The sequence below is a fragment of the Oncorhynchus clarkii genome, chromosome 19 (genome assembly GCF_045791955.1).
Source record: "Oncorhynchus clarkii lewisi isolate Uvic-CL-2024 chromosome 19, UVic_Ocla_1.0, whole genome shotgun sequence".
NCBI lineage: Eukaryota > Metazoa > Chordata > Actinopteri > Salmoniformes > Salmonidae > Oncorhynchus > Oncorhynchus clarkii.
The window spans coordinates 64,585,385-64,603,888 of record NC_092165.1 but is presented as its reverse complement, the minus strand read 5'-3'; the positions used below and the strand labels follow the sequence as shown (position 1 = coordinate 64,603,888).

General features: G+C 47.2%; 1 protein-coding gene across 1 annotated transcript; it reads left to right on the top strand.

The window, feature by feature from the left end:
- The first annotated feature begins 959 nt into the window (after nucleotides 1-959).
- Nucleotides 960-14,214, top strand: LOC139375480 (ribose-5-phosphate isomerase-like). The gene is made up of 9 exons (XM_071117300.1): nucleotides 960-1,275; nucleotides 5,395-5,455; nucleotides 5,564-5,619; nucleotides 5,724-5,783; nucleotides 5,949-6,013; nucleotides 6,394-6,462; nucleotides 9,450-9,591; nucleotides 11,336-11,435; nucleotides 12,062-14,214. Exons 1-9 carry the CDS (start codon nucleotides 1,072-1,074, stop codon nucleotides 12,157-12,159), a joined length of 855 nt encoding a protein of 284 aa, XP_070973401.1. The 5' UTR covers nucleotides 960-1,071; the 3' UTR covers nucleotides 12,160-14,214.
- Nucleotides 14,215-18,504: the final 4,290 nt, after the last annotated feature.

Genomic DNA, 18,504 nt, shown 5'->3' with positions numbered 1-18,504 from the left:
TTTTATACAAACACATAGGGTGTGTCTATGTATGAAAAAAATCACAATTAAAAATGTCAATCAATGTAGAAAAGACTACTCTTGGACGAACAAGTTTTTTTTTAGTCGGGGACAGCCCTAGTAGAAATTAGCTTTAGATGCCCCAACCAATTCTGAGGGAGGACCCCCAGATCCACTGCCAGGTTATGTCCCCCCCCACTTCTAAAACCAAAGTTGCACCCCTGTGGATAGATGTCGAAAAGGGGTAACAGAAGATGAATTAAAACTACAATAATGTAAAGAATGGAGCTAATGCGTCCTGTGACATTTTCACAAATATCACTAGATTTTTATGAGATGTATGTTTGAAGTGCTCTAAGAATTAGCCTACTTTCGATGAGAACATTACTGTTTTCAACGGCCACCTTGTCGGAGAGAGATTTACACGGTTATCAAAACGTCACGCCAGCATAAACCCACACAAAACATCGTCCTTATTTCACATAGAAACTATAGATCTATCATTCTACTCGAAAGCAAGTCTAAGAAGCGGTGGATCTGATATATGTGTGCTATATCTATGCTTCTTACTTTTTTGTTTGAGCAACTTGTACTTTCTGTTTTGTACACCAACTTTAAACAGCTGAAACAACAATATTTGGAGTTATGGAAAATATATTTCACAGCGGTTTAGATGGTATAATGATTATCTACACTATACTTGCTTATTTTGACCCATAAACTGAAATTAGACAAACTATTATAGAGTTTTAGCACCCGGGAAATGGTGGAGTGATTTCTGCATAGTGCATCTTTAACCTATAACAACAAAACGCCTAAATCAAGGGGCATTTATCATTTATCAAATGACTGGAAAACGTGTAGACTGTCCCTTTAATTGATGAACAGTTTTAAACCGTTCAGGGATGTTGGGATGTTGAACGCAGCACCAATCGAGGACATGTCAACAGTTCAGTGGGTTTAACGCGTTGGTCGAGCGGCATAAGGACTCAGCAGCAACAACAACATAGTAGGTTTATTTTGCAGCACATCGTGCATTTGTCAGTCCCTGGAGGAGGTTGTGTATCGTCGATGGGCAGGGCTATGCTCCTCCAGGGGTGGCTCGGTCCCACCCTGCTGTCAGCTGGCCACCGTTCTGCAGGAGGGAGGAAACAGACGCCGTTCACCCCCAAGCTGAAACACGTGTCTCTCTTTAGGAGTCCCAGCAGCAGACACGGCATGGCGGAAGAAGCGAAGAAACTAGCAGGCTATGCTGCGGTGGATAATCATGTTCAGGTAACACAACTGATATTGTGTTGACTAATATAGCTAACAATGGGGACAGTTGGTGTATTTTGTTTAGCAGATAGCTAGGTCAGCTACCGTGCTCAGTTCGGTGTGTTAATGTGGGGGCCATGCTGATGCTAAACACCTAGTTGACTGACTAGTACATCATGTAATGTACTGGTGAACCGTTAGGAAGTAGTTAGACAGTAAACATACCGTGTCCTGGTACCTAGTTGACTGACTAGTACATCATGTAATGTACTGGTGAACCGTTAGGAAGTAGTTAGACAGTAAACATACCGTGTCCAGGTACCTAGTTGACTGACTAGTACATCATGTAATGTACTGGTGAACCGTTAGGAAGTAGTTAGACAGTAAACATACCGTGTCCTGGTACCTAGTTGACTGACTAGTACATCATGTAATGTACTGGTGAACCGTTAGGAAGTAGTTAGACAGTAAACATACCGTGTCCAGGTACCTAGTTGACTGACTAGTACATCATGTAATGTACTGGTGAACCGTTAGGAAGTAGTTAGACAGTAAACATACCGTGTCCAGGTACCTAGTTGACTGACTAGGTCATCATGTAATGTACTAGTGAAACGTTAGACAGTAAACATACGTGGACTTCGACACGGTATCTAGCTAGTTATCTAGCTAGTTGGCGCAGATATGTTTTGTGCCAGCCAGGTAGACGGTAGTGGCGACCAGGTAGACGGTAGTGGCGACCAGGTAGACGGTAGTGGCGACCAGGTAGACAGTAGTGGCGGCCAGGTAAGTAAACATGACCACAACACAAAGCTGCACAACCATCTAGTGAATGCGCTACCGAGTGGCGCAGTGGTCTAATGTACCGCACCTCGGTGATAGAGGCGTCACAACAGACCCTGGTTCGATCCCGGGCTGTATCACAACAGGCCGTGATCGGGAGCCCCATAGGGCAGGGCACAATTGAAATATCAGAACGAACTCTGAACCAACTATATTAATTTGGGGACAGATCTAAAAGCATTAAACATTTATATTCGCTACCTTGCTGTTGCTAGCTCATTTGTCCTTGGATATGAACATTGGGTTGTTATTTTACCTGAAATGCACAAGGTCCTCTATTCAGACAGTTCATCAACAGATAAAAGGGTAAACCTAGTTAGTGTCTAGTAATCTCTCCTCCTACAGGCTTCTTCTTCTTTGGACTTTATATGGCGGTTGGCAACCAACTTTTAAGGTGCATTACCACCACCAACTGGAGTGTGGACCTCAGTTCATGTTGCAATCACCCACGTGCATTTTTGTTCCTAAAAACCAATGTGGAGAGGCGAGACTTGCAGCGCATCAAGTGTTACAAATAGAACCAAGTTCTATTTTAGCACCTGGCTACACAGATGCTCGTTGACGTAATGAGGGAATAACGCGTACAATCATTCTGCAAGGCTCGTGTACATGTTATTCAGTCATTACACCCACACTGCTCAGGAGCATCTGCACCATGCTGACCAGACCTCTGGTGCCCGTGTGTCCGCATGTTGATTTAGTGACACTGGACGTGCTGCATGTCCCGCCTCTCCCATCTCCTCGTTGGTTTTTAGGAACATATACCCACGTGGGCGATTGCAACATGAACTGAGGTCCACATTCCAGTCCAGTTGGACTGTGAGCCCTGTGGTCACTTTATTTGTCTTGTGATTAGTTACAATGACATTACACTCATTACTGTAAACACCAAACATGAGAATGATGAGTTGCTTGAGTCAGTAGAGAAACGTATTCTTCATTATCTAAATTTACCAATTCGTTATTGATAGGAGGCGACTTTAACATCACTATAGATAATTCAACTGATAGATGGCCCCCAGGTAGGCCAACCCAGCAGAATTTGGGTTTAATACTTTTTATGGAAAAGTTTGATCTTACTGATATATGGAGAGAGAGGTTTCCGGCCGACAGATCATTCACTTGGAGTAACAAAACAGGTTCCAGACAGTCCAGAATACATTTTTGGCTTATATTGAAATGTATTGATAGTGTGTTGTACTCCCCTCAGACCATAGGGCCATTTACATTAATGTCAAAATATTTACCCCTGATACTAACCTTGGTAGGGCATCCTACTGGAAGATAAATAGCTCCTTGTTAAATAATGAAATTTGAGGTTAAAGATCTGCTCTCACACTTTTGGAAATGATATGGGTTGAAAAACGTACCTCAATGCAGGGATGGGATATGCCACTGTACACCGAGTTTGACGAAAGATATGGGTTGAAAAACGTACCTCAATGCAGGGATGGGATATGCCACTGTACACCGAGTTTGACGAAAGATATGGGTTGAAAAACGTACCTCAATGCAGGGATGGGATATGCCACTGTACACCGAGTTTGACGAAAGATATGGGTTGAAAAACGTACCTCAATGCAGGGATGGGATATGCCACTGTACACCGAGTTTGACCTATCCACACTGCTTCATCGAAGATGGAAATAATGGTAGTTGTCCTGTGAAACTGCCCTTTTCATCCTCATGATAGCTAACAGTAGCCACAGCAGCAATTTTGGAATGGCACGTTGCCTTGAACAACAACAAAGGAGCTGATTGGCTGACACTGCCATTCCAAAATGGCTGAGGTGACTACTGCTAGCTAGCATGAGGATGAAAAGAGCAGTTTTCTATGGTATTAGCGCAGTCCGCAAACAGCGTTAGAGGTGCATGCCGCCACCTACGGGCTGAGGGGAAAACTGATCAGCTTTAACGCTAAACAATACTAGACTAGGGAAATGTGAACAAATGTACTATTAGTATTCAAAAGTAAATTTTTGTAATATCTATTCAGACCTTTTACACGGGCGCAGGAACCTGGGAGGGGGGAACCTCTTCATTCAGTTTTCTTTAACATTTCGGCTGTAAAGTACTGGCGTTCCAGAAATCTCTTTGCCGCCATCACATTTTTGTCTAGCTTCTTTAGATTGTTTTTGTGGCAATTTATCACTTGCTGTATGAACGCAACAAAGTCCTCCACCACTGCTCGTGTGTTGGGATCCTTCTCCTGCATGGCATTGACTGCAGACTGTGGGACATCCACTACCATCTCTACTCAAGCTATTTTCACTGCCTCCACATAGGAGACCTGCTGGATGACCCTGATCCTAGCTACTGCGACCTCTTCATCCATACAGGGCACTCCGGGAATGTGATTCCCATCACAATTACAGCAACATGCCTCATCTGACTTGTCAGCTAATACATATTTATTCCTTTGTCAACGTGTCAACTTTTACAATGTAACACTGCAGCGGCTTCTGTACATACGGTATTACCTCATATCTCACATACCCAAGTTTTCCATGATTCAGGAGAACCACTTCATCAAACCACACTAAACCGATAGGCATACTTCCTTTCTATCATTCGTGCCAAGCGATGTGCGTCCACTGCTCCTGCCATCCCAAAACCACAGAGCCTCTATGTCTGAGACGCCAGAGATGACGCCTTTTTAACCGTTGCCCTACTCTGAAAGTCAAAGCCTTTGTTGATATCTTGTAGAGCCTTTTGGACTGTTAATAAACTGTCACTAAATCAGAAAATGGCTCTTTGTCACTCTAACCATTTGTCTTTCACCATCTTCGAGACTGCGAACAGATCACCCAATAAACATCGTAGCTGGTGAATTCCACTCCAACCATAAACTGCTGTTCATTTCCACCTTCAGCCCTTTTCATTCTACTGTTCTTCACCGTCATCCATTCATTTTCACCAACTTTACTCCCGCCAACAGAGTCGCTCAATGCTTCCAAACTCTCCTTGTCCCCCGACGGCCATTAAGCTGGAGCCTCTCCTCCCTCTGCCACATCTTTCGGGGCAGTTTTTTGTGAGACACCGCGGGTTTTACAATCTTCTCGCTGTATCGGTAAGGATAACGGTAACATTTGGAGTCCAGTTCCATATCCCATCCCTGCATCGAGGTACGTTTACTAACCCATATCTCTCTCCGGTTCCACGGTGTCTTAATGTAACCATGATTGCATTCTGACCCCAGTGCAGCTCAGTGTAAACAAGCGTAACGGTGGGTCGGTATCTTCTGGCTATATGATCATGTGAACTGGCTGTTACATGTCTTTCCTTCCATCACAGAACAACCAGGTAGTTGGAGTGGGCAGTGGATCCACCATTGTGTATGCTGTAGACAGACTAGGTGAGGAGACCATAATACTAGCCTACCGGTTGATTGTAGAACAAGAGAATGTAGTACTTTATTAATCCACAAAGAGCTGATTGTGATCACCTCTCTGACCTGTTCTAGCGGAGAGAGTTCGTCAGGAGAAACTCAACATAGTGTGTGTCCCCACCTCCTTCCAGGTGAGTGTGAGGTACGATGGCTGTGTATCATGTATTCTACAGGGATCTCAGAGAGCCGACTCTAATCTGGCAGATGGCCCTCAACATTTGATCTTGTCCTCCAGGCTCGTCAGTTGATTCTGCAGCATGGTCTAACCCTGTCTGATCTGGATAGACACCCAGAGGTACTGTTGGTTAGCAACTTAAACAATGTGTTACATGTCCTCAAGTTTGACACATTCTTTAGGAAACGTGTGGAGTTAGTGTGTTAAATCAGAAGTTTGTCCTGTAGACTGTGTTATTGTCAGCAGTATTGTGTTCAACCTCTCTGACCTCTAACCCCCTTCCAGCTGGACGTGGCCATCGATGGGGCAGACGAAGTGGATGCTGCTCTCACACTCATCAAAGGAGGAGGGTAAGACACTGTATATTCACCGGATCACAGTTCTAGGCTGTCCTGTTGCTCTCCCTGGCTAACAGTCCTGTTGCTCTCCCTGGCTAACAGTCCTGTGGCTCTCCCTGGCTAACAGTCCTGTGGCTCTCCCTGGCTAACAGTCCTGTGGCTCTCCCTGGCTAACAGTCCTGTGGCTCTCCCTGGCTAACAGTCCTGTGGCTCTCCCTGGCTAACAGTCCTGTGGCTCTCCCTGGCTAACAGTCCTGTGGCTCTCCCTGGCTAACAGTCCTGTGGCTCTCCCTGGCTAACAGTCCTGTTTACATCACCATCTCACCAGTTATCTTGGTCTCTCTGTCTCCCCTCTCCCTCACCCCCTTCCTCTCCCTCACTCACTCTCCTAGAGGCTGTCTGACTCAGGAGAAGATTGTAGCCGGCTGTGCCAAACACTTCATCGTCATCGCTGACTTCAGGTGGGTGTGTTCTCCTGTAATTGCACAGTGCCTAGACATGGTAAGGTCTTTGATTGGCTAAAGTATAATAGAGGTTACAAATATAAAGAAACCCAGCCTCCGACCCCCGGGGGACTCCACTGCAGGCCTGGGAACCCTCTGACCCCGGGGGACTCCACTGCAGGCCTGGGAACCCTCTGACTCCGGGGGACTCCACTGCAGGCCTGGGAACCCTCTGACCCCGGGGGACTCCACTGCAGGCCTGGGAACCCTCTGACCCCGGGGGACTCCACTGCAGGCCTGGGAACCCTCTGACCCCGGGGGACTCCACTGCAGGCCTGGGAACCCTCTGACCCCGGGGGACTCCACTGCAGGCCTGGGAACCCTCTGAATCCGAGGGACTCCACTGCAGGCCTGGGAACCCTCTGACCCCGGGTGACTCCACTGCAGGCCTGGGAACCCTCTGACCCCGGGGGACTCCACTGCAGGCCTGGGAACCCTCTGACGCCGGGGGACTCCACTGCAGGCCTGGGAACCCTCTGACCCCGGGGGACTCCACTGCAGGCCTGGGAACCCTCTGACCCCGGGGGACTCCACTGCAGGCCTGGGAACCCTCTGACCCCGGGGGACTCCACAGCAGGCCTGGGAACCCTCTGACCCCGGGGGACTCCACTGCAGGCCTGGGAACCCTCTGACCCCAGGGGACTCCACTGCAGGCCTGGGAACCCTCTGACCCCGGGGGACTCCACTGCAGGCCTGGGAACCCTCTGACCCCGGGGGACTCCACTGCAGGCCTGGGAACCCTCTGACCCCGGGGGACTCCACTGCAGGCCTGGGAACCCTCTGACCCCGGGGGACTCCACTGCAGGCCTGGGAACCCTCTGACCCCGGGGGACTCCACTGCAGGCCTGGGAACCCTCTGACCCCGGGGGACTCCACTGCAGGCCTGGGAACCCTCTGAATCCGAGGGACTCCACTGCAGGCCTGGGAACCCTCTGACCCCGGGTGACTCCACTGCAGGCCTGGGAACCCTCTGACGCCGGGGGACTCCACTGCAGGCTTGGGAACCCTCTGACCCCGGGGGACTCCACTGCAGGCCTGGGAACCCTCCAGGCCAGGTCCTTCATCCCCGTCAGTGGCCCGCTTGGGCCAGTGAAAATAATATTGTAGTAATGCTATTTTTAATCTAGGCCAGTGCCTTCAGAAAGTATTCATACCCCTTGACCTATTCCACATTTTGTTGTTACAGCCTGATGTTCAAATGAATTAATGTTTTCTCACCGATCTACACACACAATACCCCTTAATGACAAGGGGATTTTAGCAGATGTATTGAATGAAATGCAGAAGTATTCACACCCTTGAGGCAATGGTTTGTTCAGGCATCTTTCTTTAAGTGCTGTCAAATTGGGTGTTGATCATTGCTAGACAACCATTTTCAGGTCTTGCCATAGATTTAAGTAGATTCACTGTCTTATTGGTCAGCAACTCCAGAGTAGATTTGGCCTTGTGTTTTAGGTTATTGCCCTGTTGAAAGGTGAATTCATCTCCCAGTGTCTGGTGGAAAGCAGACTGAACCAGGTTTTCTTCTAGGATTTTGCCTGTGCTGAGCTCCATTTCCTTTTAATAAAAAAAACTCCCTAGTCCTTAACGATGACAAGTATTCTGCCCTTGAGTTGCGTTCCCATGCAAAACTAGACAGATAGCTAACAACTAAGTCTTCAATAAAACTCCCAAGGTGTGACTTTTCTTGAATGAATATATTGAAAATGTTTATGTTGTGAAAAAACTAAGATTTTCCAAGGCTGAAGTGTGACAAGAAATAACTACATTGAAAGACCTGCACAGTAGCGTTGTTTGTAGCTGCTTCTATGCGTGCAGAACAAATTCTCTACTTCCTGTTTGCGTAGTCTTTCTAAGTACCAGAAAGCTCCACTAGGGGGCAAATAACACCATTGAACACAATGAAAATCCAACTTAACCATTGTAATAAATAATCTGTTACCTTCTAACAGGATGGCAGCACAACAAGCATACCCATAACATGATGCAGTCACCACTGTGTTGTATTGTTTTTTTCCCCAAACAACCCTTTGTTTTCAGGACAAAAAGTTCATTTCTTTGCCACATTGTTTGCAGTATGACTTTAGTGTTGCAAACAGGATGCATGTTTTGGGATATTATTCTGTAAGGGCTTCCTTCTTTTCACTCTTTCATTTAGGTTTGTATTGTGGAGTAACTACACTGTTGCTCCATCCTCAGTTGTCTCCTATCACAGTCATTAAACTCTAACTGTTTTAAAGTCACCATTGGCCTCATGGTGAAATCCCTGAGCGGTTTCCTTCCTCTCCGACAATTGCGTTAGGAAGGATGCCTGTATCTTTGAAGTGACTGGGTGTATTGATACACCATCCAATGTGTAATTAATAACTTCATGCTCAAAGGGATATTCAATGTCTGCTTTTTTATTTTTACCCATCTACCAACAGATGCCTCCCTGGTCTTTGTGGTTGAAACTGTTTGAAATTCACTGCTAGACTGAGGAACCATAGGTGATTGTATGGGCGGGGTACAGCGATGGGGTAGTCTTTAAAAAATCATGTTAAACCCTATTACTGCACACAGTGAGTCCATGTAACTTATTATGCGGTATTTCAATGTGCCATAAAGGGTTGACTACTTATTGACTCTAGATATTTCAGCTTTTCATCTTTATTCATTATTCAACAATTCCACTTGTTGAATTCAATTGTTCAAATGTTGGAATTGTTGAATATCTTGGCCATGTTCTGTTATAATCTCCACCCGGCACAGCCACAGGCCATCCCTCATAGCCTGGTTCCTCTCTAGGTTTCTTCCTAGGTTTTGGCCTTTCTAGGGAGTTTTTCCTAGCCACCGTGCTTCTACACCTGCGTAGCTGCCACGCGGGCTGTCTGTTTAGTCAGTCAAGGCCCACATTATTCTGACGTGTTTTACAATCCCCCCCCCCCCCCCCCCCCCCCCCCCAGGAAGGACTCCTCGGTCCTGGGTCAGCAGTGGAAGAAGGGTGTTCCTATTGAGGTGATCCCTATGGCCTACGTCCCCGTCTCCAGGACTATAGCCAAGCGCTTCGGAGGGGAGGCAGTACTCCGCATGGCCGTCAGTAAAGCTGTGAGTCACCATATACACAACTCTTCCTGTTGTAAAGCTGTGAAGAACTAACACAATACATTGCCTTCGGAAAGCATTGAGACCCCTTTTCCAAATTGTGTTAATTTACAGCCGTATTCTAAAATGGATTGAATATTTTTTTCTGATCAATTTACACACAATAACCCATAATGACGAAGCGAAAACAGGTTTTTAGAATTGTTAGCAAATGTATGAAAAATCAGAAACAGATTCCTTATTTACATAAATATTCAGACTCTTTGCTATGAGACTCTAAATTGAGCTCAGGTGCATCTTGTTTCCATTGAAACATCTTGATGTTTCTACAACTTGATTGGAGTCCACCTGTGGTCAATTAAATTGATTGGATATGATTTGGAAAGACACACACCTGTCTATATAAGGTCCCACAGTTGACAGTGCATGTCAGAGCAAAACCCAAGTCATGAGGTTGAAGGAATGGTCCGTAGAGCTCAGAGACAGGATTGTGTCGAGGCACAGATCTGGGGAAGGGTAGCAAAAAATGTCTGCAGCATTGAAGGTCCCCAAGAACACACAGCAATCGGGGGAGAAGGGCCTTGGTCAGGGAGGTGACCAAGAACCTGATGGTCACTCTGACAGAGCTCAAGAGTTATTCTGTGGAGATGGGAGAAGCTTCCAGAAGGACAACCATCTCTGCAATTCTCCACCAATCAGGCATTTTGTGGTAGAGTGGCCAGACGAAAGCAACTCCTCAGTAAAAGGCACTTAAAGGACCCTCAGACCATGAGAAACAAGATTCTCTGGTCTGATGAAAGCAAGATGGAACTCTTTGGACTGAATGCCAAGGGTCACGTCTGGAGGAAACCTGGCAGCATCCCTACGGTGAAGCATGGTGGTGGTAGCATCATGCTGTGGGGATGTTTTTAATCGGCAGGGACTGGGAGACTAGTCAGGATCGAGGGAAAGGGGAACGGAGCAAAGTACAGCGAGATCCTTGATGAAAACCTGCTCCAGGGCCTCAGACTGGGGTAAAGGTTCACCTTCCAACAGGACAATGACCCTAAGCACACAGCCAAGACACCGCAGGAGTGGCTTCGGGACAAGGCTCAATGTCCTTGAGTGGCCCAGTCAGAACTGCTACTTGGAACATGATGGAACATCTCTGAAGAGACCTGACAATAGCTGTGCAGCGACGCTCCCCATCCAACCTGACAGAGCTTGAGAGGATCTGCAGAGAAGAATGGGAGAGACTCGCCAAATACAGGTGTGCCAAGCTTGTAGCGTCATTACCCAAGAAGACTAGAGGCTGTAATCGCTGCCAAAGGTGCTTCACCATAGTACTGAGTCAAGGGTCTGAATACCTATGTTAATGTTATATTTCAGCTAAACCTGTTTTTGCTTTGTCATTATGGGATATTGTGTGTAGATTGAGGGGATAAAACAATTGAATCATTTTTAGAATAACGCTGTAATATAACAATGTGGCAAAAGTCAAGGGGTCTGAATACTTTCCGAATGCACTGTGGTTCATTCAGGTCATTTGTTGTGTATTATAGTGAATATAAAATTGTAAATTAACAGTTGAATAAATCACAAGAAGAGAAGTGTATTAATGGAGTGGAAAGTCATTAACAGGCTTTCAGTGTAGAGCACAAAGCATGACATTTACGACAGGAAGAGTTTTCATTGGACCTCTTCTGAGAGGAAAGCATTCTCATTGGTCATTTAAATGTGAGTGAGATCCAGTATATTGATTGTTCAGGGTCCGGTGGTAACGGACAACAGTAACTTCATTCTGGACTGGAAGTTTGAACACACTCACAACTGGAAGGAGGTCAATATCGCTATCAAGATGATTCCAGGTACACACACACACGCACACACACTGAAATTGCTGCTGCTGTTCCTGCTCCGACAGTGACTTGTTCTGGGACATGAATGTTAGTCTGTTTCTCTCCTTCCCATCTCGCCCCTCTCCCTCCCCCCCTACCTCACCTTGCCTCCCTCCCTCCTACCTCACCTTGCCTCCCTCCCTCCCCCCTACCTCACCATGCATCTCTCCCTCCCACCTACCTCACCATGCATCTCTCCCTCCCACCTACCTCACCTTGCCCCTCTACCTCACCTTGCCCCCCTACCTCACCATGCCCCTCTCCCTCCACCCTACCTCACCATGCCCCTCTCCCTCCACCCTACCTCACCATGCCCCTCTCCCTCCACCCTACCTCACCAAGCCCCTCTCCCTCCACCCTACCTCACCATGCCCCTCTCCCTCCACCCTACCTCACCATGCCCCTCTCCCTCCACCCTACCTCACCATGCCCCCCCCCCCCTACCTCACCTTGCCTCTCTACCTCATGTCTCTCCTCCCCCCTACCTCACCTTGCCTCTCTCTCCCTAACTCACCTTGCCTCTCTCCCTCCCACCTACCTCACCTTGCCTCTCTCCCTCCCCCCTACCTCACCATGCCTCTCTCCCTCCCTCCTAGGTGTGGTAGAGACAGGTCTGTTTGTGGGGATGGCAGAGCGGGTGTACTTTGGGATGGAGGATGGTAATGTTGGGGTCAGAGACCCTCCAGTCAACTGACCTGAGCCCTGCTCCACCTGGAACCAACCAGCACCACCCCCCTCCACCTGGAACCAACCAGCACCCCCCCCCCCTCCACCTGGAACCAACAAGCACCTCCACCTGGAACCAACCAGCACCCCCCCCCCTCCACCTGGAACCAACCAGCACCCCCCCCCCCTCCACCTGGAACCAACCAGCACCCCCCCCCTCCACCTGGAACCAACCAGCACCCCCCCTCCACCTGGAACCAACCAGCCTCAACCACAGTGCCCTATACTATTATGGATGCATCCCAAATGGCCACCTATTCTCTATATAGTGCACTACTTTAGACCAGAGCCCTATTAGAGCCCTATGGGTCCTGGTCAACGTGCCCTATTAGAGCCCTATGGGTCCTGGTCAACGAGCCCTATTAGAGCCCTATGGGTCCTGGTCAACGTGCCCTATTAGAGCCCTATGGGTCCTAGTCAACGAGCCCTATTAGAGCCCTATGGGTCCTGGTCAATGTGCCCTATTAGAGCCCTATGGGTCCTGGTCAATGTGCCCTATTAGAGCCCTATGGGTCCTGGTCACAGTGACCTATTAGAGCCCCCTATGGGTCCTGGTCACAGTGCCCTATTAGAGCCCTATGGGTCCTGGTCACAGTGCCCTATTAGAGCCCTATGGGTCCTGGTCAATGTGCCCTATGGGTCCTGGTCAACGAGCCCTATTAGAGCCCTATGGGTCCTGGTCACAGTGCCCTATTAGAGCCCTATGGGTCCTGGTCACAGTGCCCTATTAGAGCCCTATGGGTCCTGGTCAATGTGCCCTATGGGTCCTGGTCAACGAGCCCTATTAGAGCCCTATGGGTCCTGGTCACAGTGCCCTATTAGAGCCCTATGGGTCCTGGTCAATGTGCCCTATTAGAGCCCTATGGGTCCTGGTCACAGTGACCTATTAGAGCCCTATGGGTCCTGGTCACAGTGACCTATTAGAGCCCTATGGGTCCTGGTTACAGTGCCCTATTAGAGCCCTATGGGTCCTGGTCAAAATGCCCTATTAGAGCTCTGTCGGTCTAGTTATAAGCTTGTAGCTCTTATTGACTCACTGTGGCTGTAGCTAAACCTGCATGGACTCCCTGAGTGGTTTCTATTCTCTTCAGATAAACAGAGAACCCTGGTGCAGTTGGAGCACACTGAAACCAATGGGCCCTCATCAAATGTAGTGCACTAAAATAGGGAATAGGGTGGCATTTTGACCACTAGCCTGAGCATCTGTCTCTGTTTGTACTGAGAACTGTCTCATTCGTTTGCCCTTTCACTGTCTTACAACATGTTGTTGATCATTTGCCTGGTCCCAGGTCTGCCTCTGGTTGCCTGGTCCCAGGTCTGCCTCTGGTTGCCTGGTCCCAGGTCTGCCTCTGGTTGCCTGGTCCCAGGTCTGCCTCCGGTTGCCTGGTCCCAGGTCTGCCTCCGGTTGCCTGGTCCCAGGTCTGCCTCCGGTTGCCTGGTCCCAGGTCTGCCTCCGGTTGCCTGGTCCCAGGTCTGCCAAGCTAACAATGCGTGTTGAAGTCGGCAGGATGGCCCACACACTGTTTCTCAGGACATGTCTGTCTAGTTGTTGCACATCGTTTCCTTTCGTTGCTCAAGCCAGCCTTGTGCCATTCTCTTACCTAATACCAAAGTTGCAGTGCCTGGATTTACAAAACATTTCTTAAGGTTTTCAAAATCCAGGCCCTGGTGTACTCAATGCTCCCTGAGTCTCCGCCTGCTTCCAAACAGCAGTACAGGGGAAGTTGTGGGGGGGGGGGGGGTTCACCTTAACACTTGAACACGGTTATAATGCACCAAATGTAACTATTAAATGGCCGTGCATGTTCCCATCTATAGCCTACTGGCTGTCCTGACTATCTGCTTCGGGATCCAATAACATCACTTCTATTGTAGATCCTTTATGGGTCAATTAGCAGGATGTTGCAGTTTAGCACCAGCTACACCTCTCTCTATCTACCATAGCTATACCTCTCTCTCTCTACCTACCATAGCTATACCTCTCTCTCTCTATCTACCATAGCTATACCTCTCTCTCTCTACCTACCATAGCTATACCTCTCTCTCTCTACCTACCATAGCTATACCTCTCTCTCTCTATCTACCATAGCTATACCTCTCTCTCTCTCTCTACCTACCATAGCTATACCTTTTAATGACTATATGACTGTGATGAGTTGGCTGTCTTCAAGCTGTAAGGTACTGGGTTGTATTAAAGATTAAACCAACATTACGGTTTCCTTTATTTAGAATATCATGGAGATTATTTCACATTTTGTTTACCACAGTTTTTTTGAAAAAAATATTTTGACCATTCTCAGGAATCGACGATAACGTTTTATTATAAACTGAACAGCATAATAAGTGTTTGGTAGCAGCAACAACCTCTTCCCTCAACGTGATCAAGATAAAGGAGATGATTGTGGACTACAGAAAAAGGACCGAGCACGCCCCCATTCTCATCGACGGGGCTGTAGTGGAGCAGGTTGAGAGCTTCAAGATCCTTGGTGTCCACATCAACAACAAACTAGAATGGTCCAAACACACCAAGACAGTCGTGAAGAGGGAACAACAAAACCTTTTCCCCCTCAGGAAACTAAAAAGATTTGGCATGAGTCCTGAGATCCTCAAAAGGTTCTACAGCTGCAACATCGAGAGCATCCTGACAGGTTGCATCACTGCCTGGTATGGCAACTGCTCGGCCTCCGACCGCAAAGCACTACAGATGGTAGTGCGTACGGCCCAGTACATCACTGGGGAAAAGCTGCCTGCCATCCAGGACCTCTACAGCAGGTGGTGTCAGAGGAAGGTCCTGAAAATTGTCAGAGACTCCAGTCACCCCAGTCATAGACTGTTCTCTCTGCTACAGCACGGCAAGCAGAATCAGAGCAGGTAGTCAGTCCTGTTAGGGTTAGAATCAGAGCAGGTGGTCAGTCCTGTTAGGGTTAGAATCAGAGCAGGTGGTCAGTCCTGTTAGGGTTAGAATCAGAGCAGGTGGTCAGTCCTGTTAGGGTTAGAATCAGAGCAGGTGGTCAGTCCTGTTAGGGTTAGAATCAGAGCAGGTGGTCAGTCCTGTTAGGGTTAGAATCAGAGCAGGTGGTCAGTCCTAAATAGAATCAGAGCAGGGTGTCAGTCCTGTTAGGTTTAGAATCAGAGCAGAGGGTCAGTCCTGTTAGGGTTAGAATCAGAGCAGGTGGTCAGTCCTGTTAGGGTTAGAATCAGAGCAGGTGGTCAGTCCTGTTAGGGTTAGAATCAGAGCAGGTGGTCAGTCCTGTTAGGGTTAGAATCAGAGCAGGTGGTCAGTCCTGTTAGGGTTAGAATCAGAGCAGGTGGTCAGTCCTGTTAGGGTTAGAATCAGAGCAGGGGGTCAGTCCTGTTAGGGTTAGAATCAGAGCAGGGGGTCAGTCCTGTTAGGGTTAGAATCAGAGCAGGTGGTCAGTCCTGTTAGGGTTAGAATCAGAGCAGAGGGTCAGTCCTGTTAGGGTTAGAATCAGAGCAGGTGGTCAGTCCTGTTAGGGTTAGAATCAGAGCAGGTGGTCAGTCCTAAATAGAATCAGAGCAGAGGGTCAGTCCTGTTAGGGTTAGAATCAGAGCAGGGGGTCAGTCCTGTTAGGGTTAGAATCAGAGCAGGTGGTCAGTCCTGTTAGGGTTAGAATCAGAGCAGGTGGTCAGTCCTAAATAGAATCAGAGCAGGGGGTCAGTCTTGTTAGGGTTAGAATCAGAGCAGGGGGTCAGTCCTGTTAGGGTTAGAATCAGAGCAGGGGGTCAGTCCTGTTAGGGTTAGAATCAGAGCAGGTGGTCAGTCCTGTTAGGGTTAGAATCAGAGCAGGTGGTCAGTCCTGTTAGGGTTAGAATCAGAGCAGGGGGTCAGTCCTGTTAGGGTTAGAATCAGAGCAGGTGGTCAGTCCTGTTAGGGTTAGAATCAGAGCAGGTGGTCAGTCCTGTTAGGGTTAGAATCAGAGCAGGGGGTCAGTCCTGTTAGGGTTAGAATCAGAGCAGGTGGTCAGTCCTGTTAGGGTTAGAATCAGAGCAGGTGGTCAGTCCTGTTAGGGTTAGAATCAGAGCAGGAGGTCAGTCCTGTTAGGGTTAGAATCAGAGCAGGTGGTCTGTCCTGTTCAAGTGTTCAGCAGTCTGATGGCTTGTAGATAGAAACAGTCTCGGAGCCTGTTGGTATCAGACCTCGTGCTCTGATACAGTCTGATCGACGATAAGGGAGAAAACGGCTATATATATTAGACAGACTATATATTATATATATTTTAGGCAAACCGTGTGTGTGTGTGTGTGTGTGTGTGTGTGTATGACAAATTAATAATGAATAATTAAAAAGTTGCTAAAATTCGAACAGTTCGACAAACAACGTATAATGTAGCATCTAAACCGATTTGAAATATATTTTCCATAATGCAACATTGTTTCAGGTGTTTTGAAACTGATGAAAACAACATTTTAAGAATGGGAAGCATAGAAAAGCTCTGATTAGATCTACCACTTCTTAGACTTGCATTCAATGAGTGACAAATCTATAACTCACAGTTCTATGTGAATTTGGTCAGCTCACCCAAAAAGTGACACATTGCAGCTTTAAATTGTATCCTTATTCACTTTGACTGAAAGATTGTGAATATTTTCTCCTGTTTTAATTGAATTGATGTACACTGAACAAAAATATGAACGCAACATGTAAAGTGTTGGTCCCATGTTTCATGAGCTGAAATAAAAGATCCCAGAAATGTTCTATACTCTCTCAAATGTTGTGCACATTTGTTTACATCTCTGTTAATGATAATTAATTATTTTCTCCTAAGCCAAGATACGCCACACCGGTCGGACTATCATGAAGCTAATTTAACAGCGTGGTCATTACACAGGTGCAATAATAGGCCACTCTAAAATGTGCAGTTTTGTCACACAATGTCACAGATCTTAGGTTTTGAGCAATTGGCATGCTGGGTGCAGGAATGTCCACCAAAGCTGTTGCCAGATAATTTAATGTTAATTTCTCTACCATAAGCCGCAGTACGTCCAACCGGCCTCACGACCGCAGACCACATGTAACAATGCCAGCCCAGGACCTCCACATCCGGCTCCTTCACCTGCGGGATCGGCTGAGACCAGCCACCGTGACAGCTGATGAAACTGGGTGTGCACAACCGAAGAATCTCTTCAGAAACCGTCTCAGAGAAGTTCCTCATCGTCCTCACCAGGGTCTTGACCTGACTGCAGTTCGGCTTTGTAACTGACTTCAGTGGGGGAAATGCTCACATTCGATGACCACGCTGGAGAAGTGTGCTGTTCACAGATGAATCCTGGTATCAACTGTACCAGGCAGATGGCAGAAGGTGTTGATGGCGTTGTGTGGACGAGTGGTTTGCAGAATGTTGTGAACAGAGTGCCCTGTGGTGGTGGGGTTATTGTATGGGCAGGCGTAAACCACAGACAATGAACACAATTGCATTTTATCGGTCAATTTGAATGCACAGAGATGATAAGCATGATAATGCACGGCCCCATGTCGCAAGTATCTGTTCACAATTCCTGGAAGCTGAAAATAAACCACGGCTTTCAACATTTTATTTATTTCACCTTTATTTAACCAGGTAGGCAAGTTGAGAACAAGTTCTCATTTACAACTGTGATCTGGCCAAAATCTGGTAGAAATACAAATAATGGGAGCAAAATAAATCAAATCAAATGTATTTATATAGCCCTTCGTACATCAGCTGATATCTCAAAGTGCTGTACAGAAACCCAGCCTAAAACCCCAAACAGCAAGCAATGCAGGTGTAGAAGCAAATACAGAAGGGGAAGGGGAAGCTGTTAGGCCTAAATTATAGATGGGCTATGTACACGTGCAGTAATCTGTGAGCTGCTCTGACAGCTGGTGCTTAAAGCTAGTGAGGGAGATAAGTGTTTCCAGTTTCAGAGATTTTTGTAGTTCGTTCCAGTCACTGGCAGCAGAGAACTGGAAGGAGAGGTGGCCAAAGGAAGAATTGGTTTTGGGGGTGACCAGTGAGATATACAGTGCCTTGGCGAAAGTATTCGGCCCCCTTGAACTTTGCGACCTTTTGCCACATTTCAGGCTTCAAACATAAAGATATAAAACTGTATTTTTTTGTGAAGAATCAACAACAAGTGGGACACAATCATGAAGTGGAACGACATTTATTGGATATTTCAAACGTTTTTAACAAATCAAAAAGTAGAGTATTGGAGGCTATTTTGTAAATGACATGGCCGAAGTCGAGGATCGGTAGGATGGTCAGTTTTACGAGGGTATGTTTGGCAGCATGAGTGAAGGATGCTTTGTTGTGAAATAGGAAGCCAAATTCTA

Coding starts and splice junctions, on each gene's coding strand:
- LOC139375480 (XM_071117300.1), top strand. CDS start 1,072: ATGGGCAGGGCTATGCTCCTCCAGGGGTGGCTCGGTCCCACCCTGCTG. Junction 5,784..5,948: donor ATCTGGATAGACACCCAGAG/GTACTGTTGGTT, acceptor ACCCCCTTCCAG/CTGGACGTGGCCATCGATGG. Junction 6,463..9,449: donor ATCGTCATCGCTGACTTCAG/GTGGGTGTGTTC, acceptor CCCCCCCCCCAG/GAAGGACTCCTCGGTCCTGG.